This window comes from Cardiocondyla obscurior, linkage group LG19, assembly GCF_019399895.1.
Source record: "Cardiocondyla obscurior isolate alpha-2009 linkage group LG19, Cobs3.1, whole genome shotgun sequence".
In the NCBI taxonomy this organism is placed as follows: domain Eukaryota; kingdom Metazoa; phylum Arthropoda; class Insecta; order Hymenoptera; family Formicidae; genus Cardiocondyla; species Cardiocondyla obscurior.
In genome coordinates this window covers 1,274,865-1,302,291 of record NC_091882.1, presented here as the reverse complement: position 1 = coordinate 1,302,291, position 27,427 = coordinate 1,274,865, and the positions used below count along the sequence as shown (strand labels likewise).

Sequence of the window (27,427 nt, the reverse complement as noted above, 5' to 3'; positions counted from 1 at the left end):
GGTGACATTTGGTCGAAAAAATTTGTCTGATTCGATAATGGGGGAAGGGGAACAATCAACCGGACGGTTTCTTGCGGCAAGAAAAATGCGTGGGGGACGCGATAACGATCGGAGATCGAGTCTAACATTTTTCTCGGTGGCAACGTTTCGTGGCGTAAAGGCCTTCAATTAATGTTACCCCGTTGAGCGGTGGTCGAGAAAAGGGAACAGAATCCACCGCAATTAAGGTGATCGATCGCGCGTGTCGCTTCGATTAGAGGGCAGGGAAAGGCCGAAGAGAGGGTACAGATTAATCGATAGCGATTATCATATTGGCTCGCACGAAGATACTCGACGTCGCGATAGCGGAACATTTTTCTCATGTTTACGGAGATAACGCGGCGGAAGAGAGAGAGAGAGAGAGGCGGCTGCATCGGTCGACACCGTCGAAGCGACGCGTCGTACGATGATGTAACCAATTATCGATTACGTTTGCGACACGTGTGCGAGCGCACGTTGATCGGGAACGTGACGCGATCGACGGATGAGATTCGCCGGCGGATAGCGGAGCCCGCGGTGAAATCGGCCTGCAGGAAGGAGCGCCGATCGGCATTGCCTTTCCGGAATGGAAGAAGCCAATTAAAGAGGGAAAGGGGGGAGGAAAAAGAGGCGATCGCGCGTAACGGTATAATTAAAGGGGAGAGAGGCGATCGGGAAAGAAAGCCGCCGACGAATAAACCGTATCTCCTGATCGCGCGGCCGGGGGCTCTAACGAGCGGCCGATTTTTGTTTCTCTCTTATAAATGGAGGCTGTTTACATCGTCGCGCGCGGTAAAGCGCCGATTATGGCCCGCAATCACGCCGCGCATTTAGCGCTAAACGCTTCCCTCCCTCTCGCCTCGCCATCTGTCGGTCTCAGTCGCGCGTATACGATATCGAACGCGATCATCGCGACGGAACGACCGCAGCTGCGCCTCAACGTTAAACTGACCCTTTAGAGAAGAAAAAGAAAAAAGGGTGACTTCATCTCTGATTTTAACTTAATCTCTAATCAACTCTTCGCAAATGGTACCTGTTCTATAATAATAATAATAATAATATGAATAGAATTATTAGTTTCTCGGCACTTAACCTATTTCCGACTTAACCTATTTGGAAAATTAATTAAGTCGGGAAACGAATTTATATCTCGGTACTAAATGTATCGTTGATAAGTGCCTTTCTTAATTGAAAAGCTTTTATTTTTCATGTTTTATTTACTTAAAAATTTATAGAAAGTTTTGTCCAATATTTTAGGTGTCACGTAATATACTCGTGCGACATAGTAACATCCCAGTCGGATCTCGAAAGACATTCGCAGGATTTTCGAATATCCCTATCGAGTGGCGGTTTTGTTACTCGAGCGGCTGGAGGATTAATTGGCGGGTCCGATCGCGCGCGATTGCCGCTACCCCTTTGCCCTGCTTCTTCGGCCTCCTCTCCCTTTCCTCGCAGAGCGGCACAGAGCGGCGATCCCTACGAGCGAAGGGGTTGCACGCCACGTCGGATCTCCAGCCAGAGTGGCGAGAGAAAAAAGAAAAAAAGGAAAAAAGAAGTGCGCAAAGGAGGAACGAAAGAAAGGAGCTGCTAATTGACACGGGCGATTGCACGTAACGGTATAATTAGAGAAAAGAATACGGAGAGCCCGGGCCGGTGCACCGATGAAACCAATGAACCAGCCACCGCGCGGGAAAGGGAGAGGGAAGAAACGAGAAAGGCAAAAGGAGAAAGAGAAAGTGAGAATATATGGCGACCGAGGCAACGGAAGAGAGACGAACGGAAAGGCAGAAAAGCAGCAGGGGAGAGAAGCAGCCGGCGGGTTTCGTGCGACCATCGAGGGGTTCCCTCTCTGAGAGAAAGAGCCGCGGGCCTACGGGAGAAGAGAGAGAGAGAGAGAGAGAGATGCAGCGAGGGAGTAAGGGAGCGAGATTGAGAGCGGAGGCATAGCAAGAGAGAAAGAAAGAAGCTCTAGGTGAAGAAGGAAGGGGTACGCAACACCACGGAGTGCAGCGGAGAAACAAAGATGGACGGCACGAGGGGAAGGTGCGGGAGGGAGAGCGAAAAGAGAGGGACCATAGGCTCGTGGACCCTACCGCGATCATTCCGTCCCAACACGTCGCGCTGGTCAGTTTCGCAGCGTTCTCAGGACCCTCCGATAATTCCACGAGGAGGAGCAGCCGTTCTCCAACGAGGTCACTTCCGCGTCCTTCGGTCGAGGGAGAAAGATCCAACCGCGGAAGTAGTCGTCGGGGTTCACGCCCTGAGCGCCGTCTTCTCTTTCCAACGTTCTTCTTGCCGCGAAATACGAGGACGCCCCGCAGGACGAGACTCGAAAAGTGTGTCCCCCACCGGTGAAAGGTGCCGCAAGAATCCATTTCTTCTTTTTTCTTATCTTCCGGGAGCTCGATTCCGCCGGGACCAGGCTTTTTCATCCGGACCAAGTGCCGCCTGTTCTTTGATTAAAGAGCGCCGTTGGTTCCCCGATGATCGTCCAGAAAAGGAGATAAGGGTCTCTTTGGAGTCGCAACGGATAGGGGATCCGGCCGATTTATAAGTTGAGCTTCAATAGAATCCCTTTCCCATGCCGGGATCATCGTCGACGGCATCGATCTCGCCGCTCGTTGGAAAAGATTTAAGAGAAAATCGGATCATACGGTGAACCGACCGTTCGAATGCTGAAGAACCTTTATACGACGTAGAAAAACAAGCGCTCGAGGGATCCACGAATAATGCACCGCGGTATCTTGCTTTTATCTTGGACGTTCGATCGGATGACAGGTTCTCTCCGGTGGGACCGTCTGCAGGCTTATTCGAGCAGAACATAGTTGAGATATAAGTTCGCCGAGATTCGTTGGAGCGGCAATTAACGCCACGCATTAAGGATCGGGGACGATTCGAGGCGTATCCGTCTGGAGCGAGGATCTCGCAGCCGGTTGCGCGCCTCGTTTTACATTTACTTACGTCGGGCTCGCGGCGGCGAAAGAGTTTGGCGGAAATTATTCCGTCAAGATCGCAATCTCGCGCGCTGGCGCGATCGCGCGAGTAGCTCGCTCAGGCGATCAGGTTTCGCTCCGAGAAGAAATCTCGCTCTTCCAGCGTGTTCTCCGGCGGCGTCGAAGACGAAGACGAAGACGAAGACGAAGACGAAGAAAGATCGCCAAGTAGTACTCGATCCTCGGGCACGATCTGCTACTCCTGCGACCCGAGAGACTTGGCGAACCAATTATGCGAGCTGGGAGGTGTTATGAGCCGCAAAATGAGACGTGAAACGGCGCGGAGTCGTGTCGTGCGAAGAAGAAGTGGAACCCTGCCGTTTGGAAGACCCTTCGGAATTCAAAGGACGAGGTCCCGTCGCGGTGGTTTCCGATAAGGCGAGATTGATTCGCAATCGTGATCGGCGTTATCGCGGAAGGACGATACAGCAGGATTATCTCAAGCGAGTCGTGCCGGGGCGCAATTATCTCTGATACTTAACGACTGCGGCTCGCTCCGTTCCGGTGAGTAATTATTCAATTAAACGGCAACTCGCCGTGGGTCAGCCCGGCAAGTTTAATATAATGGACAATTCGTCGTGAACGCTGCACGATCGTTATTCTTAATACAATGATTATTGCAGAGTCAGAACGTAAAAATGTGTAATGAGATTAAAATTTAATTATTAAATGTGATTGTAAAATATAAAAGTTAATAGTTAATTTTTCAAAATTTTTAATATTATTACGATACTATTACATTGGTCCGGAAGCACGTTCACGGACGAGTCGTTTATTAGTCAAATTGAATACCTCCAATTAGTCACGAAAAAAAAAATAGAGACGCTAACGTTGAAGCATCGGTCAAGATTTGGACACTAAAGTAAGAAAAAAAAAAAAAAAAAAAAAAAAAAAAAAAACAATTAATTACTTTAGTTTGTAAAGGGCTCGGGTCTTATCGCAATGTTTATTAATTTGGTATTTTCGCGGTAGAAGCAACGACGAGATTCGGAAAAGAAAAACATGCGTAACGTGCAAACGATGCAGCACCGTGGAGCAAAACACGCGTTTAGACAACTGTCAACTGTTGTAACAGGATCTCATTAGCGGACGATCGTTATAGTATACGCGATGACGGGGTACGTTGGCGATCGGATACTCAACAAAAGCGACCGTCGAGATAAGCTTTCATCAGCACGATTGCTCGCCCGCGTTGCAAGAGGGTCGCAGCTTTATGAACGCTCAACCCTTTCACTTTCCAACCATTGTTCTCGCGGGGCGTGATTCTAGATTTTAAATAAAACAATCCGCAGATGCGTCGCCCGCCTCGAAATTGGCCAGAGTTCTTTTCCATGCACGAGCTCCAAAGGAACAATACATATTTTTATATTCTCGTAATATTCGTGCTAACGCGATGCATATAAATAATAACTTGCTAAGAAACATTTCCAAACGTGCGTTCGTGGGGATAACTTTCTCGTTCAAAATCGAATTACCCGTCCGAGATATATAGTAGGTATAGTATATCCCAGGGCCCCTTCATTTCATTTCATTTCCATCCGGAACGTAATCGGATGTATAAAAAATTCTACTCCTCGCAGAGAAAAATTAGCTAGATCGCCAGAGAGATATCGCCGCGCCGCGGAGAGAAAGATATCGTAAACGACCGTGGAATCGACTTGAGATACGTATCGAGTAAAGCCGCGAGAATTTCCGCCTGATAGCCGCTGGACCGGCAATGATTTACCGATGTCTCGGTGGATTAATAGTCGAGCTCCCCTTCCTTCTTTTTAACGGCTCGTCCAGAGTTGATCTTGCAAATGACTATTCCGTTATGCCTCGACTTTGCTCCACTTTGCGACCGTCGCGAACAATAGGCACTCTCCGACAAGCGTCATCGATCTCGTTTTCCGTAGACCGTTTCTTGCGGGACGTCATTTTTAAGGGATGATGATCGATAAGGGTCGAAGAATCTGTAAAGAGAATCTAACGTGTTAAAGTTATATCCATAATATTTCCTTTGTCCGCGTTTATTAACGACCGCTCCCAAAGATTCATTTTCTCGATCCACGTTCTTCCTTCCGAATTCGGTAATGAATTTCACTTATTTTTTTTTCTTTTCTCTCTTCTCCTCTTCCCCGATTTGTTTCAGACGAAAATCTGGATCTGATTTTCGTTCTACGTTCTTGGGAACCTACTTCAAAGTTGACTTTTCGCTCTTCAATCCCAGCTGTAACGTGTCGTCGTAAAAATGTTCTGTATCTTTGAATAATCGGAAAAATAGGACGAAAAATAGCACGGAGCGGGGAGCGTCGGAACTTAATCTCTCGTCGGGGTCCCGAGATTGTTGCGTTTAATGACGGCGGTCGTTATCGAGAGAGTAATATCGCCATCGCTTTGCGTTCGCGGAACGACGACGCCTCTTAAACGAGGTGAAAAGCGCGTTTTAAAACTGTCGCGTTTTACGATCCGCGTCCGCGCCGTGCGAAATATATTTACCGGGCAAGGATATTTCCGTGCGACGCATCATCGTGATGATTATGCGCTCTCGCGCGTGTGGGAGCCCAGCCCGTCGGTGCCGTACGACGAACCTGGCATTCAACTGGCTCCGGAGGTGTAATCATCGGGGGGATCATTTCGCGGAGCGTTTAGAGACGCGAGGCGACAGTTCGCGGATCCGGACTTAATAACACGACGGCATGACGATGGCAATCATCAACAACGCGGGCGGGGACTTGATTACCTTAAATGAGATCGGATCGCGATTATTCGGGACCCTTAATCGCGCGGAGGAGGAGGAGGGTCCCTCGCGGAGACAATTTCCGACCCTTCTCGCGCCGCTTTCGAAAGCGGAAATCTCTCGCGATCGCTCGACGGATTTTATATATTGTAGGTTTATTATTATCGTATTAATATTATATCGTGCCCGCGGCAGGTACGCGTAAACCTGATTCGCCCGAAAATCCGTGGGTTCCGTTCCTCCGGCGTTATTTATAGTTATGTGCGTTACGATTTAAAACGAGAAGGTACGGGCGACTTTACCTTCGATACCTCCCAATTAAAAGTCAGTTCTCTCGAGGATAAATTAGTACGGCTGAATGTTAATAAGGTACCTTCACGAAAGCGTCGTAAAAGTTATGAGTTACGATTGGATGGAGTGCCGGATACCTACGCACGTACAGGGAGCATAATCAACGATTACAATGTCCGACGAGGGCCTTTTGTGTTCCTTTCGCGTGTCTGTAAAAAGGGTCTGTCTCCCTCTTGATGTACGTAATTACTCTTCGGCGTCGTTGCAATCTTTCCGAGTACTCTCGCCGCGGTCGCGGCCGCGGTCGCGGTCGCTTTCGCTCGTTCGATCGGTTTTCCTAAATGGTCCTTCTTGTCATTTCTTCCGTTTCGCTATCGCTCTCTTGAAAGAAACCGACGACATATATCATATGATCGAGAGAGCCTTTCTCTATTTTAAAACCCTGTGCTTTCGTCATCAATCTGACGATTGGTTTTCACACAAAACAACGTGCGTTTCCCACGTGTACGTTGTTTCGCCGGGCTCTTCGATTATGCGAAGCACCGTCCCACTTGTACTAGACCGAACGATCTTTTCCATCGTCCGGGGTTTGTGTTTCCGCAGTCGACTGGTTTTTCTCCTATCTGAATTGTTCTAGCAAGTCGTATCTTCGTGCGGGGCCTTGTATTGACAATCGTCGACCGGTCTCCCTGTACCCTCCCTCTCGTCTCCCTCCGCGTCTGAGGACTCCTCATATCTCGCTTCCTCCTCTTTTTCCTTCTCGGGCCCCTTCTGCCTCCTCCCTCCCCCCTTCGCCCCTCTGTGTTCCGTGTTCCTCTCGCCGCTCTCTCTCTCTCGTTTTCCTCCGTGGACGCACCTCAAGGGTATGTACACTCCGTCCTTAGCTTCCAGCTTCGTTAAGAGGACTCGAGTCGTCGTCGTCGTCGTCGTCGTCTTCTTGGCGCGTTGCGTGAAAATCTAGAGCCTATTGCCCCTTCTCTTCCCTCGGGGGACCATTTGACGCAACTTGGACCCTCGCACGCTCTCTCTCGTTGCATCTTATCTATTGAATACAATTAACGGCCTACCTGTATCGACAACTCTTGATCCGCCTCCACGTTTCCGAGATCCTTAAACGCGACGACGCGGATTTTACTCTCTCCTTTTTCCATCAACAGTTTTTCCGGCCGATGCGCTTCACAACCAGGAACGCAAATCGACATTTTATCCCTTATTATTAACCTCGTTAGATAAACTCGCCGTTAAAAAAAAAAAAGAAAAAAAAATAGGAATAATGCTAAATTATTCGACGGACCGTTAACAACTTTTTCTTCGGTATCAAGATTCCTGGACTGTCGAGATATCCAACTCGACTCAAGTTGGCGTTATATTTTTTTAAATTGCTTCTCTTTATCAGATTTTCACCAAGCATTTGCCGCGACGTTGCCTCTAACGACATTAGGCGAATCGCCGGCTGCGGATCCAAACGTTTTAATCAACTTCTCGCGTTACGATCGCGCTTTACGATTCGGGAGCGAGCGCGCGTTGCCGGTCTCCGTCACGGGGATTATGCAAGCGCGGGACTACTCGAGTAGCCAAGCAAAGTGCGTCGTTATGCACGTGCACCTAATATTAGATTTGAGATTCCCTTCTGCTTCTCTACCGTCCGCCGCTCATTATAACTAGCCGCGTGGGACGGCCGCGGCTGTGCGGAATCGGCAATTGGCTCGTTCCGTGGCCGACGCGACGGGCCCTTATTGCATCTATATCGCCCCGGTCATGTCTCGTTGAACCTCGCGAGAGCGCGGCTCCGGCGCGAGATACTTTACCGCTGATAATCCGCGGCGGGGACGCGCGCACGCCAAAGTGCACGCCGTTTACATTCCCGCCGTGATCGCAAATGCGTTTTATGCGCCGGCTAATATCGCCGGGGCGATCGCGTGGGCTAGATAGACCCCGGCGATGTGCCGTGGCGAGCGTCCGCGGACCCGCGTACACCTGCGTGCGCTTGCATGCGTGTGTATACCAGTTCCGCGGCAGGGATATATAATACAGCCACCGGGGAGAGCTAGCGGTCCGCGAAAGTGCAGGGAGCTACCGTCTCACCTCTATCCCTCGGTCTCGAGAGAGTTTAGCGCAGAAACGATCGTAGAATCGGACGCGCGCGCGCGCGAAAGGTATCCTCCGGAATGCGGGAATCTCCGAACGTTTAGAACGCGCGTTGGGAATGATAATTAGAACGAATTGATGGGACCATCGCGCCGTCCAGCTGTCTCGCGCGTTGCGCCGTTATCTCTAAAGGGTTTACTCTCGAACGTTGTTTGCACAACGCGGTCGTAAGATGGTACTTGACGTTAATGAAAAGCGGAGACGCGGAACCGTACGCGTCTTCGCGGACTCGCGCGCGTTTCGGCTACGTCACCGTTCACCGTGGGGAGCCTCGCCACGGGATGACCTCGACCCGAAGGGACAACCGAGTCCTCGAGACGATTATGGTGCCGCTCCGGCATTGCACCTTGCGCCCAGCATCGGTCTCACGTTGCACAAATTGTTGATCCCGCCGGCAATTGAGTTACAATTCGCAGAGAGACTATCGGTCGATCGTCCGCGTTCCGCTTAAGACGCTAAGAAAGGCTTAATTCTGTTCGAGAAAGCAAAAGCGCGCTCTGTTCCCGATATCTTCGCAATTGAGTCTTAGATCAAATGGAAATTACTCTCATTTGCGATTAAATAATCAAATGTATCGTTAATAGATCAATCGTGTCTGAACCGGTCGCAAAATGTAAACTTAATGATCTGAGCGCCTTTCAAGTCTTCCGCAGCTGATACGTGATGCTTACTATTATAGCATAAACATTTAGATAATTAATTGTAATTATCTTTTATTACACTTTGACTATCCTAATTATAATTTTTTTTTTTTTATCTTATACAACGTTTTGAATCTCCTAGCGACAATATTTAAAAAATTACGTCCGACGTCCCGTTTCTATAAGTGTCTATAAGGTGTGTCAGGTTTCGTTGGGTGATTCGCGACCTTGATTTCACCGTTCCTTTCATCGTTCGGCTAGGCATACGATTTATGACCGACCGCCCCAGCGATCTTTCTAATGAAGTGATTAATAACGGCTTCCGTTCGCTTCGAGAATAATCGTAATACGAAATTACCGATTTCCTCTAATGTGCTTGCAGGGAAGAGGGAGGCGGAAAGATGACAATGCTCGGCAACGGTCCATCGCTCCTGATCCTGCGGTCGCTGATGATCGCCGCCGCTGCCGCCGTCACGACGGTCCCGGGCACTTGGATGTGAGTATACCTTTCGGGGGTCTTTCGCGCGTGACACGATTATTTCTCCTCTTTCTTTCTGTCCCCGTCGAGAGCGATCGAAGGTGTCGAGCGGTTATTTATAATTAGACGGGCCGTGATTACTTTTTTTTTTTTTTTTTTTTTTTTTTCATTAGTCTCGCGCGACTCTTAAAATAGGCCGGCGCCGAAGGACAAGGGGTGCCCTACATATCGCTGATCGAAGGATGTGCCTGGCTACTGAGGGGGGTGCCGTTCTTCCGCGGAGGTTCCGAACGTGTTTCATTGAATTTTTTGACGATCCGGTTACCGTAATCGTCGACATCGGCTCGGCTAATTGAATGAAACTGCCGCACGAGAGACGAAGCGAATAAATAAATTTCCAAGCAAATTAATTCCCCGAGTTGCTAAACGAGCGGTTTATCTGGAGTAATCTCCACCTTTTTACATTTCTCATTAGAGACGGAATCGCGATGTGGTCGATCGAATTCCCATTGAGAATCATAAATGAATCGTGAGCGCTTTTTTATTCGCGTTCGTTACATTATCGTCGCCGATCTTTAAGTTTATACTTGGATCGAAATATAATTGCGATCTCCTGGTCAACGTAAACGTTGATTACGCGACGGCGGCGATTTCGCCCGGCGCAAGGAGACGCAACGACACCGTTCTTTACGCCGATTCCGGATTTATGGGCCTTTGTGCCCACGAGCATCGTGGGAATTCGAGCGAGGTATCTTTCGTGCCCCCGAAAAACCTTTCTCTTTCGTCGCGAACGAGAGAGAAAGAACTCGTTCCCCGTGTCGCTCGTTTCGGCCTGCTTGAATCGAGCCCTGCTCTCCCCGGGAGTGTGTCTAATCTCTGAATTGCCATTCCGGCCCCTGTGTTCTACCCCGCGGGAGCATGACCAATCACCGAATGGTCCCGGACGCCCGCGCGCCTTTGTGCGCCGCTTGGATCGACCCCAGAGATCTCCTTCGCCCCGAATTTACCTCTCGCACCCCGTATCTCTCGCGAGAAAATTTTCGAGCTCGAGCTCGAGCTCGAGCTCGAGCTCGGCTGCTCGCTTTTATCTTTTTCTTTTTCTTCTTTTAAATAAGCTTATAAACTGCCCCTGTGGCAGCATCTTTGACTCTCGAATACGCATCTCGCGCGGCACCCGTAAAGAAAGAGCAAAAGTCAAGAAATCAGCAGTCGCGTCATTGCCGACGCGCTAGCCGAACGTTTTTACGTCGTATCTCCACGTGTAATTAATTACCTGTGTTATCCGATTAATCATATGTCTATCGCTTAATTACTCGGCACGATTACCCCGCGGCGCGGCCAGGGTGTCGCTCCGTCTCGCGGGACCGTCGCCTCGGGACACCCTGTATATGCGAATGTATGCGTTGCTGCGGATGTAGCCGCAATCTCTTAGGAGACACGGGACATTATTTTGCGGGCCTCGCGGCCCACGTCGCGACGACGACGACGACGACGACGGTACCTTGCGCGCGCGAGCCTTGCGTGGGCCGTGCCCCGTCGAAATATTATCGCTCTTTCTGCCGCGCGGGCCTCCTGCGCCCCTTCCCCGGGACGCGGCGGTTTTGTTCGCGCCATTGTTTTAGGGGAGTGTAAAGCCGATGATATATCGACGCCGGAGCGTGTTCCAGAATATTAATGCCGTCTATTACACTCCCTAGACGCTCGCGCGGACTTTTACGACTCCCGCTCTCTCTCTCTCTCTCTCTTCCCGATCGCGAACGCGGCGACGCGCTCTGGATGGGACCGCGACCACGAAGGGAGATTCTGTTTTCCGATGCCGGACAAGAGAGAATTTCAGGGACGAGTGAGTTTCTTCTTCTAGTCACCGTTCGCTTCTGCTGGCAAACTCCACTTGTTCCGTCGTACGACGCCTCAGGCAAGAGTCCCTGAATCTTTAACGTGGAATTAGCTCGACAGAATTACGACAGTCTTTCTAATAATTGCACCGTGGACATTCTCAGAACCCAGCTGTTAATATCACCTCTAAGCGGCCGCGACACGTCGTCGATCATCTCGACGAGTATTCCACCTGAGTCACGCTCGCGCAGATCGTTCAGGTTGCACCGCAGTTGCCGTGCAGGTTGTCGCGATTCGTTAGACGAAGCCGAGATATAACATTATATTTATATAATCAAAAAGTTTACTCCTCCTTTTAAATTGCATAGCGGATTAAAAAAAAAAAAAATATCTCACGTTCAAGTATTCAATTAAAAATGCGTCGGAATATAAAATTTCTTCCAGTCTTATCGCAATAAAAAATATAAATAACCGCTTTACGAATAAACGCCATTCAGTTAGAGTGAAGGCAGTTTGTCGGAGTCCCCGGTGTAGAAATTGCGGGCGTTGAAATCCCCGAGATTGGGCGACCGGGCTCGCTGACCATTTTTCCAGGGGAGACTTTCCTCGGATGATCTCCCGACGGAGATGGACGGGGAAAATGATTCGAGCTCGGCACGGTTGAGATCTTCGTTCGTGACGACGACGGCCGTCCATTTCGAATTTCAGATTGGCGGGACCCTTGCCTCGGCCCCCGGCTTCTGTCTTTGACGGTGCCGTTCCATCATCTCGCACGGTTGACTCACAAATGTGCCATTAAGGAGGAGATCCGAGGACTGCCCCGCGCCCACGAACTCTCTCGCTACCCCGCACCGAATTTATATAATCGGCGTGACAAATCTCTAGGAGTCGTAAGAGGGGCTGCGGCAGACGCCTCGTCGACGTTCTCCAAACGGTCATCGAACTTACGTCGGCGGCGCGGCGCGGCAAAAGTTTTTCCTAACGGGACCTTGTAAAATTCCGAACTTTTATTCAACTCTGATGGCCTTTAAAAAAATAAGGAAACGTTTAGATATATATTTTTGAAACGCGATATCGCAAATGTTTTTAAACGTGCGTGCGGTTTTACACTCTTGTAGAAACCTGGGCCTGCGGCACTTGTCGCAGTTGGAACCGGCGCAGACGATGGAGCCGTATGACACGAGTGCATCCACGGTTTGCGTCGGCCTGAAGGGCCTGTCCCAGGGCCAGGGGAAGCTCTGTCAGCTGTCCGTGGACCACATGTTCAGCGTGGCCAAGGGCGCGAAATACGGCGTCATGGAATGCCAGCATCAGTTCAAAGACAGAAGGTGGAACTGCTCCACTGTCCACGACGAGACCGTGTTCGGGCCGATACTCAGAATAGGTATATCGTCATTAATCCTGAAATCCGTCTCGTGCGTAGGCTCGCGAATCTTTATTTATTTATTAATTATTTTTCTTTTTTAATCGAAACCTGTCGTCTGTTGCAGCGAGCAGGGAAACCGCGTTTGTTCACGCGATTACCGCCGCCGGAGTGGTTTACTCCATCAGCCGTTCCTGCCGGGACGGTCAATTGTCGTCGTGCGGATGTTCCAGGAGCAGCAGACCCAAGGACCTGAAGCGCGATTGGATCTGGGGCGGATGCGGGGATAATCTCGAGTACGGGTACAAGTAAGTACGTCGCGTACGTCACGTAAATCCCGGCCCCGCGAAAGCTGATAACGGGTCAAGATTCGAAGGAACGGACCAATCTCTCTTGCCTTTTCCCCCTTTTTTCTTTTCATCTTTCTTCGTTCTCCTTACGTCACGGAGAAGCCGGGGGAAACTGGTTTGAGGCGTGTTTTCGTCGGTAATAAGACGTTGCGCCAGCGCGAAAAGATACGCGCGACGATGTTTCTGCGCGCGAATCATTTTTCCTAACTCTCTGTATCTGATTAACACAGGGTAACCGGTCTTCGGTATTTGATTAATGATGGTCCATCGACGGATCGTAAAAGCCCGCAAGAGTCACGGGTATACCTAGATAACGACCGACGTCGTCATATATTTCAATAATAATAATAACGATCAGATCGGGAATACATTATCACGGGATTTTTCGCAAGGCAGATGTAATGTCAATTGCTTAATGTTGTTTTAAAAATATTAAGAAAAAAAAAGAAGAAACTTGTAATTATTTATAAAACAATCCGATAAAATCATATGTAATAAAATTAACATAGATACGATTTTAGTTTTTAGTTTAATCCGATAAGACACTTAATGCTCGGAGATCATAATAAGGTGTTTAATTATCGAAGCTAATACGAATGAATGAATGAATGTTCCCATTCAGATTCACCCAAGCGTTCGTTGATGTGCGAGAACGAGAGCGCAGCTTCAAGAGAGGCAGCCGGGAGCAGGGTAGAAGTCTGATGAATCTACACAATAACGAGGCCGGTCGCAGGGTAAAGTTCCTTCTTTTCTTAGCTCACGTACGAGAAATGTCTCTTTAAATGTCGCGTACGCGTTAAATGTATTATACGCGCGTATCGATTTTTCCGCGATTTAATGCGAATTCGCTGAACCAAAGGGCGGCAAACGAAACTAATGCGCCGACCCTACATCCCCGCAGGCCGTCATCAAAAGGTCCAAGGTGACGTGCAAATGTCACGGTGTTTCCGGAAGCTGCAGCCTGATCACTTGCTGGCAACAGCTCGCGTCGTTTCGCGAGATCGGTAGGTTCGATGATTAATAAAATTCTCCCGCATTCTTAAACGACGCAAAAAATAAAAAGAAAAAAAAAAAAAAAAAAAAAAAAAGTTTAGCAAGCATGAAAGAATTATTTCAATATGATATTGTTTGGAAAGATAAAAAATAATTTAAAAGGCTATTTTAGTCAGCATTAGCCGTTTGTCTCTAAAATTGTTTGAGCTATATTTGGTTGTCTTTGTACCATGGAGACTTGCGTCGTTTTTCTATGAACGTGCTATGCAAATGGCAGCGTAACTTTTGCATCTTTATTTTCAGGCGATTTCCTGTTGGACAAGTACGACGGGGCAACCGAGGTCAAAGTCAATCGTCGCGGTCGTTTGTCGATGCGCGACCCCAGATTTTCCGTACCAACTGCGAACGATCTGGTTTATCTAGATGATTCACCAAACTACTGCCTTCCAAATGACACTTTGGGATCACTAGGTAATTCACAATCGTCGAGGACGTTGCAATTTTCTTTATCGAGTCATTTTATTTAAAGAAAAAAATGGGGAGATTAATTTAATTTTTGTTTTAATTTGAATGCTTTATGAAAAATTGATTTTTAACAGGTACACAGGGCAGAATATGCAATCGAACTTCGTCCGGCATGGATGGCTGCAATCTCCTTTGCTGCGGCAGAGGATACAATACGCAAAAATCAACCATCAAGGAGAGATGCGAATGCAAGTTTCATTGGTGTTGTTTCGTCGAGTGTAAAACCTGCGTGAAGAATATCGATATACACACTTGCAAATAGAGCGCGCTATTTCTTTTTTCACAATCTCTTTCCGGACTAGTTCTTCATCGTTGAAACTCTATATACAGCTGACACGTCTTCTGGAGGCAGCGGTATTCTTCTTTTACGATCGATGATATTTAAATGAATTTTTTCTTCAATTTATTTGTTAAAATCATGTCATTAAAGGCTTCTCTTTTTGCGAGTGTATGTGTGATACATGTGTTTTTATGCAATATTATTGTCCTGCGATAAATAATCTGCTAAAAGATCAATTTTATCAGAATATTGAGTAATTTATATTTTATCAGAGAAAGTTCGTCTTGTCGCAATTATTTGTGGCCTACAGAAAATAAAAACTTGTGTAAAACGGAAAACTTTTAAATGTGTGTTCATAGGAACTAAGTACTTCGCAAACAATTTATGATAATCAAATACATCAAGTTTTTTAATTATAATGTGAAAATGCCTTAATCTAAAATCGAAATATTTTTTATTATCTTAATCTACATTTTTAAAAAGATTTAGCAATCATCTACTTATTCTGCGTAATACGTACACAAATAAATTGTTTTGAATTCATAATTATGCTTCTTATATAATTACAGCAGTTACTTAATATATAAAAAATAGTTGTAATGGAAATTATTTAAAGTGTTTATTGTATTTTTATTTATTTGCTCAGTCCAAGCAATTTAATTTAGCACGCCGTAAGATAGTACGCGGTCTTTTTAAGAATACTGAAAAATTTAAGGAAATACTTAAGCATATTGTGAATAAAAGTATCAACTGATCGAATATGGGAATACATTGTATGCGAGAGAAACAAAGTGGTTTCAGAAAGCTAAAAAAAAAAATACGAAATTATTTTTTTTATTTACATGTACGGAATAACACGGTAATATTTCTGCTAATTGTACAACCTGACTTTGTACGTCTATAATTTTATTAATATTTATATACGATATTAAATTTTTTTTAAATTCATCAATTTTCAGAATTTTTCCGTATTAATTTGTACATGTACGTATATATCTAATTAAAATTTTCTATTAGTCATTACAATAAGAATTGCATAACATTCCATTTGCTCAGCAGATCATGTCTAACGGAATGTACTTGCCTTAGGTAAAAATGTAGTTTTTTAGTGACATCTCTAATAGACTAGATGTTTATTTAATAGTGGTACAATTATTTATTTTTACTCTTAGACGTTGTAATGTACAAAATTCGGCATTTCACAGTGAATAGATGTTAAGATAATAAAATATCTTGTATCAATCCGATCAACTTTACCTTATTCAATTTCGAAAAAAACTAAGCAGCACATCCTGCTCGTACATTTATTGTATTTTGCTTTTTATACTTAATAATTTTATTTACACATTGCTACATATAAAAATTTAAGTAAACTATTCATGAATTTCCCATGGCTTTTCCGGTCGATCTTTATCCCAAGGATTTGGATTTTTATACACTGATAGTTCATTTAGAATAATATTACTTTTCTCAAGTTCTTTAACTAACAATTCACTTTTGTTTCCAGACAACTCGGCATCCACTTCCATTTCACAGATCCCAGCTTCTAGGCAACGCTGAGCCAATACTCGTCCCACATTAATATAAGCTGAGCTATCAACCCCACTGAAACATTTACATTACATTACATTAACAAAGTGAAAAAAAAAAAAAAAGTAAACGACGGGATTAACAATATATTAATCTGACTGATGTTTTGTACCGATACAACTGTCTCTTCAATGCCCACTCGGCACTGGAAACTGTAACAACTGGTCCATTCTCAAAATGACGAACTTCTGCTATAATATAGCGTGGTTTTTTGACAACAAACAATCTATAAATCAACACAGTTATGATCACAGGGTGATTAAAAAGATTCCAATAGAAATATAATTTATATTTTGTATATAAAATAGGATTGATTTATTTTTTTATAAATAAAATAAATAATAAACAAGGATTTCAATTCGAGATCGATGAAACACGAAAAAAAAGAAGTTGACTTACTTGTGCCAGTACGTATGCCCGGGCTTGTTGAGATGATAACCGACCGGTTTCCTCGCTATTCTCAGCCGCTCTAAGTTTCGCGGATTTCGGTTCACGATTTCGGTACACGTTTCGACAATTTCCGCGTTACTGTGCACTTTTCGATACGCGAGAAACGCGCGAGCAATACCGGTGCGGATGTTCACTGAATACATGATTCCGAATGTTGTTTCGTTTTGTCACTTAAAGTCTTAACTTGTGCAATTATTATTGTCAAAAAGTTTACCTTTTTTTGTTTTGTTTTTTTTTCTTTTCTATTTAATGTGCTAATAAAAAAGTTATTTGACACTTTTATATTTGTGTCCCTCGGTAAGTTTTATAATCTTTGTTTTTTTTTTGAGGTTAGATTTTCTTTTCCATCCAGAGAGCCCAACTCGGAATCGCGGCTTCCACGAGTAGAGATACAGAGACTCGTCCGTGTGAAGCCACAAATACAGAGGCCCTCTGTATCTGTAGGCGTGGAAGTCGCGATTCCGAGTTGGGCTCTCCGTTTCCACCGTCTATCAAACGCTGTAAAATACACAGACGAATATCCGGTGAGTTTCGGAACACGGCGATATTTCGGGAGCTTTGTTAAATGGCTAATTTAAATGAACTAAATTAAACTAATTGAATCGAGAGCAGCTCGAGACGAAGTTCCAAATTACAAAATTCCTTTAATTCATACTTCTTTTCGAAAATGTAAAAAATTATTCATTACGCCTCCACGGGGGCGTAATTGTTAATATTCACCAAATATATTATTCATACAAATACAACAATGCAATGCATTTATTCAAGTATTTCTTCATGCTTACATTAATTTTTCTCATAGTGTTCTCAATATAAAATTATGAAGAAATTAATTGAGCTTGTCCGAGACATTTCATATTTTGTTTCGACACACCTTGATGGAAAAAAAAAAAAAATGGCATTTAGTCCCGTTTCGTCATTGCAATATAAGCGACACGTTTACGTGATTATTAGAACAATAAATAAAAAAACTGTAAAGAGCTTGCATGTAACACTATACATATATACACGTTTCATGCTCGGCTTATGTCGTTATAAATTGTGATCGTATTAATTAACATAAAGGAGCACGTTTATATATACATATATACAATACAATATGTATATACATATATATTAATTATATATATAATATTTTTTTTTTTTTTTACAAGAATCTACAGAGTGGATTGTTCCGTAATCGTGGCGTCACTTTCACTTTCAGTATTTTGCGCCGACAAATTTGATTCATAATTATCGTTATTCTTCTGGCAAGCCCTTTTCGCTTGTTGCAAAAGACTGTATGCCATTTGAGTGCCTGTTTTCTCTACCATTTGTGAGAAATAGCTATTTGGTTTGTCGTGCAGCAACTCATATGGGCAACCAAATTCCTGTTAAAATGACAATTGACTTTGATTATGAAATACAAAACGGAAATTGAGGAAAACTTGTAAAACTTAATTATTCTAAAAACAAAAAATGAAATATATACTTTATGAAAGCAAGAGATTTACCATGATGGAACCGTTCTCCATTACGATGATTCGATCACTGTCTATAATAGTATTCAACCGATGTGCTATCGTAATAACAGTGCATTCTTTAAAAGTACTCCTTATTGTGTTCTGAATTAAGGCGTCAGTGCTAAAAATAAAAATTTTTTTTTATAATTTTACAAATATAATATTTAGGAATTATTTACGAGCATTTTTATAGATCTTTGTCGTTGTCAGATATTTTCATCGGAAAGTATTTAAGCATAATTTTACTACTAAAATATCGAGACTCACTGCGAATCAATATTGGCCGTCGCCTCATCGAGAACGAGCAAGCGATTGTTCCTTAGAATGGCCCTGGCCAGACATATAAGTTGCCTCTGGCCAACACTAAAGTTGTGGCCTCCGTAAAAGATATCGTGATCCAGCGTGACATCGTTCAGTTCAACTTGCCTTAACACCTCCCACAACTTCATGTCATCGTACTGATTGAACGGGTCCAAATTGTACCGAAGAGTTTCAGAGAAGAGCACCGGTTCTTGCGGTATGATGGAGATCTTGTTGCGCAGCTCGCTCAAGCTCACTGTGCTGGTGTCCCGGCCGTCGATCTTAATCTCACCTTCCAGACCCTCGTTGAACAGGCGGAAGAGCGCTGAGATTAAAGAGGACTTGCCGGCGCCAGTTCGTCCCACCACCCCAACTTTCCACCCGGGTTCGATAGATACATTTAAATTCTGCAAAGTGAACAACGACTTAAAAAATGCCCGCAAAAATAAACGACAGAGCTTACTTACTTTTAAAACTGGGGAATCGTCTTTATGATATTTCATGCTAACGTCCTTCAAGATCAGTCGTCCTTGAGACGGCCACGTAGGCGGTGGTGGATCATCCGAGGTAATTTGACTCTCCTGAGGGATATTTGTATACTGGAGAACTCTTTCAACAGAGATCATCAACGACATCGTTTCGGTAGACTGTTTTATACCATATTGCAGGCAACCGATTAAAATCAACGATTGCGATATCGCCAGGCCTGCTTTACTGTCATCCAAACTATCTGTAGTATAAAGATCAATGAAAGAAATATAATTTTTTTTTTTTTAATACTAATCACTCACAAAAATAACAACTAATTATATTCAAGCTTAAATACCGAGATACTATTATTATTTTAATTTATAATGTTCTGTATTTTTTAAAAGATCTTTCAATTTATTATAATTTACCGTTTTCATTCATCCAAACTAAGGAGAAACAAAGCAAAGCGACAAACAGACTCATAATTAAATCGCAAACAACCCCGAAGGCTGATGCGCACGTTATAAAGAGATACCATGTGCCACTGTGACAGTCTTGCAACATGTCGAACTGTTTTTGCATCATTTTTTCAATTCCAACGCCACTGCTTCTGATCGTTGGCAAACCGTTTAGCGTTGCGTTCACATGCGAAAATAATGGACTCTTCGCTGAAAATGCAAACGCAATTTTTAAAACTCTTGAAAATTACAGACTCTAAATCCTGAAGAAGTTAAAGTTCCAAGTTTAATGACAAAAGTCGAATCTAGAACTAAAGAATATAAGATGCTTCACGTCTGTTTTTTTGTTTCCTTTTTTCTGATAAAAAAAAAAGAATTTCTCGTTTCAATACTTACTTACGCCTTCGAGACGTTTGACATTCTGAGCAGTTTTCAGATATAATTTTGTCATGAAAAAAAATAAAATGGCTAGTAAACATATTGCTATCAACATCCATGGATTAATTATCGCTTCCATGGTCATTATGCCACAAACCACGAAACACACTTGAAGCGCTTCTAACATTGATTTAGGTAGTAATTCATCCATTGTGCCCATGTCCTTTGAAAATCTGTTTAAGATTCTCCCTGGGATAAGAAAATCAATAAATTCGAACAAGATCCGAGAGAAGTTTTAAAGTTGCTTTTGTCGCGTTACTCACCGGAAGGATTGGTATGAAAGAAGGACATGCGTGCTCTTAACAGATTAGAGAACATGGTGTTGTGGAGGTTGTAGCTCGAGTTCATGCAGATTTGCATAAATAGGAAGCTTCGTATAAGCGTGGTAATGGTGCAGGCAATAATGCAAAATGTATATATGTATATGGCGTCCACAGTGCTGAGCAGACCGTCCGGATTTAGCGTGAAGATCGATCCAAGGAAACTGTCGTTGAACATATATGCAAATCGTTGAGCTTCACTAGTGTTTTCAATGCGCCTAACATTTTCTAAGTTGGTCCAGTATGAGAGCCAATAATCGTTTCCAGTAGTAGCGACCTGACTAACGATGAAGAGCAGCAGCAATGTGACCAAAATGAAATAATTACCGCCGTGGTGTAGATATTTATCGTACACCTTGCCAGATATTCGACCGCGTGCTATCATTTCAGCTTCCGGACTATTTTCTGTAAAATCGGAATCATCCAAGTCCGACTGCACATAGACGAACAAAAAATCTTTTTAATAATTAAGATAAAATATAAAAAATGTCAATAGTTTTTATATTTTTTGATTATCAATATAAATGACGAGTAATAATTATCTTACAACGATGGAACTTGCAGTCGATAATCCCGAGACGCGTCTTATCAATGAAGTTCTTTTAGACATTTCCGAGATTCTTTTCGCGTCATCTTCTTTCTTCTGTGCTTCGTTATTCAAAATGTCCAACATCTGCATAAAATCCTTATTCGACTCAACTAATTCGTTGTAACTTCCTTGCATCTTCATAAAACCCTTAAAAAGATAAATCGAGAAATTTAATCCTTAAAAATCATCTTTTAATTAAATGTAATTTGTATATAAATTTTTAATTAAAATTTCAAATTGTAATATGTAACAATGAAAGAAACATCGAAATATCAAATTGCAAATTCTACGCAACACTCACTCGATCTAGTACGACGACGTGATCGGCGCGTTTTAGAAATTGCAACTGATGAGTTACGAGTATTCTTGTTTTATTCTTAAGATACTCGGAGATACACTTCCAGTAGAGGTGTTTAGCGACGCGAGAGTCCACCGCGCTCAAAGGATCGTCGAGGAGATAAAGATCTGCCTGCCTGTAAACTGCCCTCGCCAGATTGATTCGCGCCCTTTGGCCTCCGGATAGAGATACCCCTCTATCGCCAACTATCGTCAAGTCTCCCTGTGGAAACTGTCGGAAATCCTTCGTCAAAGCGCATACGCTCGTTACCTAAAAGGTGCATCGAGAATCGAACGAAAGAATTGAAATTATGAATCGAGAAATATTAAATAAAATATCGTTACATCGTTTTGTCTGTATAATACATAATTTGCAACAATTTTCTTGAATTGTGACAAGTACCTGAGCATATCTAGCCTTGTCGTAAGATTGGCCAAACAGTATATTTTCTCTGACAGTGCCACAGAAGAGCCAAGGTTCCTGGCTGGCATAGGAAATACGCAGATTTGGATGACTCGTCAAGTAACCATTAGATATATTGCTCGGAAAGCTATTCTTTGAATCTTGAGTGAGAATCACGGAACCTGCGCCGGGATTCAATTCTTTCAGCAGCACTTGCAACATAGACGATTTACCGGAGCCCACGGTGCCAACCACAGCGCACAATTCGCCCGGCTTGATAGTCAAGTTGATATTACACAAAGTCGGCGGCAACTGACCGTTGACCCAGTTTGCGGAAACTCGTTCAAGTTTCACACATATCGGAAGATCAGGTAACACAGGAAGCTCTGAAAGTGAAATACTGCCATTCTTTGAGTACTTATCCGAATGGTTATCCATCTTAGCGGCCTCTTGCATCTTATTTTGTTTCTGCAAGTTATTATGCCGTGACTGCAACATCTTCGTTGAGCATTCCATGTTTATCTCTTCCATCAGCAGAAAGTCCTATGGTTAATTAGAAGAATTTAAACAACAAAATTGAAAGAAAGACTAATTTCTAACTTTTATGAAATAATTTGACGACATTAACCTCTAATCGATTCATAGACACCATCGACTCGCCCAGCTGTATGAGCGCTTGCGGAAAGTATAACGCGGCGGTAAGCTGAAGCATGTTAAAGTACGTTGACATTTCGTAAGTGATGTCGGCAGTTAGGTCATTGCCAGTAAGGACGAACATGATCAGAGTGAAGAAGAGAATCAGTCGCTCAGTGAAAACGATGATGGCCAAATATGCGGCGCGTACATACGATGAGAACTTAATTTTTTCTATCTCTAACTCTCTGGTCATTGACACGATCTTGCTAAACGGTTTCTCCCACGCGTACATTTTCACCACCTAAAAAGAAATTTATACCTTGATAAGTTTGACTCTAAATTCTTTTCTTATCAAGTGACAATTGAATCTGGCATTGACGAGTAAAATGTGTCACGAAAATACCTACCTGTATCCCGGCAACAAGTTCACTCATTAGCTGCACTCTTCGGTCAGTCAATGGCGCGATCATGGCTCTGATCTTGCGGCTTAATATGCTGAAGGTTCCTTGCACTAATAAAGTAATAACCAACAGCGATCCAATGCCAACAAAGACGGAAATACCGACCCTTTGCCACATTATAGATCCTATTACGACGAGCTGCAAAAAAAAAAAAAAAAGTTTAATTAATCTCAAGAGAGATACTTTTAGAAAATAAAATAAGGTTAGAAAAAAAAAAGCCATGTCTTTATAGTTAATAATTAGTAAAACTATAAAACTGGACATAAATAGATGAGTATATTAATTTGTTACGAATTAGAATATAATTATTAAATGTGTTTTGACAGCATTCCAAAATAATAATAATTAATTTAAGATAGAAGAAAGAGAGAGAGAGACATTCTTGACTATCTAAGAAGATTCCCAAAATAAATAGAAATATTTTCCATCGGAAGAAGAATTACCTGAACAGGCATAATCCATATAAAATTCAGGTATGTGGTTAATTGATCGAAGCGAGTAACGTCATTGCTAAGAAGATTCATAACCTGTCCAGTACCAGTTTGATTCATAGATGCTCTATTTAACCGAAATATCTGCAACAAGTTTAGAAGAAACATAGAGTTTATTTCTGCATAATTAAAGAAAAGAACTTGTTAAGTACAAGTTTAAAAACCTGGCATTAGCTGGCATTAAAAAGTTGTTGTTTTAATTTAAATTTTAGTTATTACAAAAATTGTAAAACCTTTAAAACTTAAAACAACAAAGTAAAATTGTTTTTTACTTGTTATTGCAAGAAATAAAAACAACTATTTTCCATTTTGCAAGTTTTTTTTTTTTTTTTTTTTTTTTTCTCCATTTACGTAGTTTGCTGTAAGATAACTACACATGTGTCATTTGGCGATGCATATTCGCAAAGTACGGGTGAAAATGCTATCAGTTAAAGTCGAAGGACATGCCTAATGAAGAAGATATCGGTCGACAAGTCGTTATATTAATATATTACTACTTTACAGTTATAAATATAATATTTACGATTATTTTTTTAGTGACCTTAATTCCTTTGCATTTGTATATTACAAAGATGTCTCGAAATTGTTGCGAGAATTAAAATTTGGAAAGTTTTACAACTACATTAAAGTAGGGTTATTAATAGAATAATAAAGAATAATAAATAAAAATTAATAAATAAAATATATAAATAATAAAATAAAAATTATATTAATTTAGTCATTAATAATAATAATAAAGTGTAAAAGCTAATTGTACATTCATATAAATATATAAAATTGTGTTCTAAATTCTCGGACTCGGCGTTATAGAAATAAAAACCGATCAACGTAATGACTTGGCACTCATTAATGAACCTGTTTTACATTTCGAATATATTCGATTCTACAATTTTCTGCAAGGTTCCCAAGAATAGTAACGAGGATATGTAAATGAAAACACCTACTGTTCAAGATAACGAATTTAATATAACTATTTCTTTGAGCCTTGAAGGAAAAAAATTGTTTAAATTTGTTTCTCTTATAACTCAGATTTGAACTATTAAAGATTAAATTATGTGCTTTAATTAAATTCAGTTAACAAATAGTAAAATCAAATATAATAATATATTTCTGTCAATTAAAATAAAGTTTTTTTTTTTTTTTTCCTCTTAGATGGAAGTTTTAAGTGAACGTGAATTCGCAATCCACAATTTTACCTTTCGGTAGAGAAGAGAGCTGCAAGCAACGCGTACCCTCATGCCTATCTGCATTGATTGGACTGCCGTATGATGCATTATCAAAACGGATATAACTGTGCAAAGAATCAGGGAGCTGATGTAAATCAGCACCTTGTTGAGTTCTATCTTCATGGCAGGATCTCTGGAGAAGTAATTGATAATCCAGCTTTGAAAGATCGGTACCGCAACTCGTACTACGCTGCACTAAAAGTAAAAATTTATACTAAAATTTAACAAATTTAATAGAATAATAAATCTAATCTAATCTAATATGATCTAAGAGCAAAAAGAGATTTAAAATTATTTTCTTCTTTAATGTTAACTAAATTTAACAAAAACATCTAATATAACAGGTTTTTTGCCGGTTTTTTATTAGTCAAAATATTTTTCTAATATTTCTTTTTGTCACAAACAAATTTTTGTATTAGTGATATTAATTATTATATAATATATATGTAGTATAATTTAAATTTACTTAATTAATTTAATAAAATAGATATAATTAATATTAAAATGTAACTCTTCTTAAAGGCATCAATGTATATACTTGAATCATTGTGTAAACTCCGATTATGAAATATGGCAACCAAAAAGCTTTGAAGATCGCTTTGTATAATTTTGGACGAGCGACCTTTTTGAGCGGCACCTTTTGCCCGTCTTTACCCACGGTATATTCCAGATTCTTCAATTTGACCAGCTCGTGATTCCAGCATCTAGATAACAAAAAAAAAAAAAAATTTATTAAAATGATATATTTTTTCGATAACATTGTCGTTTAGAATGACTGCACGTAGTGAATACAAGTCTCGACCCGCGCAGATCGTTTTTATTATATAGATACAACCTTTCGTTATTTATCTGTGATCTATACTGTTATAACAGATGTTAAAATCAACTTTATCACTGATAGCGCGAGTCATCTCATTGCTACAGTCATTATAAATCAATAAATTTTTATTAGACATTTTTACACATCATTAAGTCATTTATATAGGCTATATCTCGACTGTACATATCAGTTAATTTATTATTTTTATTAATCTTAAATTTTTTTTTTTAATTTTTTTTTAACGATTAATGAATACTGTGATAAAGTACTGTACAACATAAAATTACATTTGTACTTTTAAAATAATTATTAAGATTTGTTTCATTTCTCCGTACAGTGAAAATAAACGATATAACTGTTATTATTATATTATAGAATTATATAGACATATATTTGTCTTCAACACAAAAGCAGTACTCACTTCTCAAGATGATCCGTCAATTTTTCTGACTCGTCTGTTTTTAAAGGCCGATAGATATCCGATTCTTCCAAATCACGCTTGGCACCCTTTATAAATAATTCTCGCATCCACCTAGTTACATCGCAAACAATTAATATATTTTATTATAATAATTTAAAAATGGAATTAACTTCTCTCACGCGGTAACGATACAATGTAATATGATGTACGCAACATACGCATATAATACATATGTATGTATATAAATAAATTAATAATGTGTAGTAGTTTAATACAAAATCATTAAATATTAATAATTAAAAGAATTACGTTCATTACAGAAACAGATCACCGATACGTACAAAACAAGGTATAATTAGACGCGTAATTATACATTACTATTTTCAAAGTTGTGAGATAAAATTTCTGGAATTTCTAAAAAATAGTTAAGATGGTACTTACAACCAAAATCATGTAATTATAATTTTAAATAAAAAGAATATCTATCTTCAAAATATAAAGATTTTTCTTTCTTAAAACATTAAAATTTTGCTTCAAAATTTGCTTGAAAAAGAACAATTTGTATCTATGTAAAATCTTTCTTTTTTTTTTAAAGTAATTTTTTTTTTTTTTTATTGTATTTTAAGAAGCAAAAATATGGTTTTTTTTTCCTCAAATATTAAAAAGTTTAACAAACCAAAAGAATAGAATGCTAATGACGTTCGCATTTTCCTTGGGATTTGGCTTCATGTCGTTTGTGTTCTTATTCATGTTATCACACTAATTCAAAATTTAGTAACACTTTAAATTAACAACAAACACACGAAATTAATCATTCTTATCTTTCTTTAGTAGGTTCTCTTCTCTGCCTTTTCGAGGTACGCTCTTCAATAGTCGACACTTTACTGGAGACATCAGTAATTATGTAGTTGCTTTTCATATCGGTTTTAGACATTACTGATAATGTATGTAGAAGAACCATTAACGACAGCTGTTTAGTATGTTGTGTAAGTGCAGCTACGAAATCAATTTCTTGTTTTTTATATGTGATTTTTTTCTAAAACGCAGTGTTTTTTTTTCATTTAATTTGATTCTTATAAGCTTTTATTCGTCGTTATTAAATTTAATCGTTTTTTACAGATATTTAATTAAATATCTACATTATCGTGAACGAAAAGCAATAATAATGACGTTATGCCAATGTCATATTTATAAAGTAAGAAATGAGTTATAAATAAATTTTAATATAAAAAATGTAGAATTTTAAAAACATATTTTGTCTTTTAAAAATTAAATAATGATAAGTTCACAATTTGACAAGTAATTATTTTAACAATACCTTATAATTTATTACTTTAAACGATCTTTAAAAATTTTAACTTGGCAGTATACAAAGAAATAAACTATCTTTTACGAGCAACTTATCTTCTAGTTAAAGTTTAGCACAAAAAAATTGTTTAAGAGACAAAATTCTATTTCTATTTATAATTGAGTAAAAAAAAACATTTAATTACCTGTAGTTACAAAAGCTTAAACATTTGTTTTCATTGTTATAACATTATCGCAATTATTTTGTAATTTATTTCTAAATTATAGAAGTGATAGAATACATTTTTTCCGTTTTTCATAAACTTCGGACATAAATCTTTCTTACAAAGACTGTTTCTTATCTGCAAAATAACATTCTGTTACTCGCAATTGTGATTTATAACCAACTGTTTTGATTTCTTGATAACTATACCTAACAGATAATGTATTATGTATAAATATTTATTAATAAAGAAATATTAAGATAAATATATGTTTATCTGATAGGTAAAGTCACTGAGTATAATAAAATATCTAATTTAACGTTGGTTGACTTTATCACTTTTTCTTTTTCGTTAGTTTGTTGGTTTCCG

At 40.9% G+C, this 27,427-nt stretch overlaps 3 protein-coding genes and 1 long non-coding RNA gene across 4 annotated transcripts; 2 read left to right on the top strand and 2 right to left on the bottom strand.

Moving 5' to 3' along the window:
* The first annotated feature begins 45 nt into the window (after nucleotides 1-45).
* Nucleotides 46-16,295, top strand: LOC139109992 (protein Wnt-5b). The gene is made up of 9 exons (XM_070669477.1): nucleotides 46-1,047; nucleotides 1,276-3,515; nucleotides 9,193-9,306; nucleotides 12,243-12,508; nucleotides 12,615-12,795; nucleotides 13,460-13,571; nucleotides 13,739-13,841; nucleotides 14,134-14,301; nucleotides 14,430-16,295. The coding sequence occupies exons 3-9, from the start codon at nucleotides 9,212-9,214 to the stop codon at nucleotides 14,615-14,617; spliced, it is 1,113 nt and encodes a 370-aa protein (XP_070525578.1). The 5' UTR covers nucleotides 46-1,047; nucleotides 1,276-3,515; nucleotides 9,193-9,211; the 3' UTR covers nucleotides 14,618-16,295.
* On the bottom strand, nucleotides 15,750-17,082 carry Mrpl18 (mitochondrial ribosomal protein L18). The gene is made up of 3 exons (XM_070669493.1): nucleotides 16,625-17,082; nucleotides 16,338-16,451; nucleotides 15,750-16,240 (listed from the first exon to the last, which is right to left on the bottom strand). The coding sequence occupies exons 1-3, from the start codon at nucleotides 16,816-16,818 to the stop codon at nucleotides 16,009-16,011; spliced, it is 540 nt and encodes a 179-aa protein (XP_070525594.1). The 5' UTR covers nucleotides 16,819-17,082; the 3' UTR covers nucleotides 15,750-16,008.
* Nucleotides 17,083-17,419: 337 nt separating this feature from the next.
* Nucleotides 17,420-27,298, bottom strand: LOC139109964 (ATP-binding cassette sub-family C member 4). Its single transcript, XM_070669416.1, has 18 exons — nucleotides 27,041-27,298; nucleotides 26,224-26,543; nucleotides 25,548-25,658; nucleotides 24,845-25,010; nucleotides 24,277-24,501; nucleotides 23,033-23,164; nucleotides 22,536-22,727; nucleotides 22,121-22,429; nucleotides 21,493-22,035; nucleotides 21,055-21,360; nucleotides 20,712-20,900; nucleotides 20,108-20,597; nucleotides 19,803-20,033; nucleotides 19,377-19,616; nucleotides 18,945-19,207; nucleotides 18,445-18,884; nucleotides 18,169-18,298; nucleotides 17,420-18,045 (listed from the first exon to the last, which is right to left on the bottom strand). Exons 2-18 carry the CDS (start codon nucleotides 26,295-26,297, stop codon nucleotides 17,833-17,835), a joined length of 4,254 nt encoding a protein of 1,417 aa, XP_070525517.1. The 5' UTR covers nucleotides 26,298-26,543; nucleotides 27,041-27,298; the 3' UTR covers nucleotides 17,420-17,832.
* On the top strand, nucleotides 22,822-24,966 carry LOC139110005 (uncharacterized). The gene is made up of 3 exons (XR_011546930.1): nucleotides 22,822-23,062; nucleotides 24,233-24,507; nucleotides 24,829-24,966. It is a non-coding gene; the product is annotated as an uncharacterized lncRNA (long non-coding RNA).
* Nucleotides 27,299-27,427: the final 129 nt, after the last annotated feature.

Bases quoted from the DNA above. Each gene is read 5' to 3' on its own strand.
- LOC139109992 (XM_070669477.1), top strand. From the start codon at position 9,212: ATGACAATGCTCGGCAACGGTCCATCGCTCCTGATCCTGCGGTCGCTG. The intron at 13,572-13,738 runs GTAAAGTTCCTT...ACATCCCCGCAG, and splicing joins ATAACGAGGCCGGTCGCAGG to GCCGTCATCAAAAGGTCCAA. The intron at 13,842-14,133 runs GTAGGTTCGATG...CTTTATTTTCAG, and splicing joins CGCGTCGTTTCGCGAGATCG to GCGATTTCCTGTTGGACAAG.
- LOC139109964 (XM_070669416.1), bottom strand. From the start codon at position 26,297: ATGAATAAGAACACAAACGACATGAAGCCAAATCCCAAGGAAAATGCG. The intron at 22,728-23,032 runs GTAATTCTTCTT...TTTTTTTTGCAG, and splicing joins TATGGATTATGCCTGTTCAG to CTCGTCGTAATAGGATCTAT. The intron at 19,208-19,376 runs GTAAATTATAAT...TTTATACTACAG, and splicing joins AGTTTGGATGAATGAAAACG to ATAGTTTGGATGACAGTAAA.
- Mrpl18 (XM_070669493.1), bottom strand. From the start codon at position 16,818: ATGTATTCAGTGAACATCCGCACCGGTATTGCTCGCGCGTTTCTCGCG. The intron at 16,452-16,624 runs GTAAGTCAACTT...GTTGATTTATAG, and splicing joins GGGCATACGTACTGGCACAA to ATTGTTTGTTGTCAAAAAAC. The intron at 16,241-16,337 runs GTACAAAACATC...TAAATGTTTCAG, and splicing joins TTGAAGAGACAGTTGTATCG to TGGGGTTGATAGCTCAGCTT.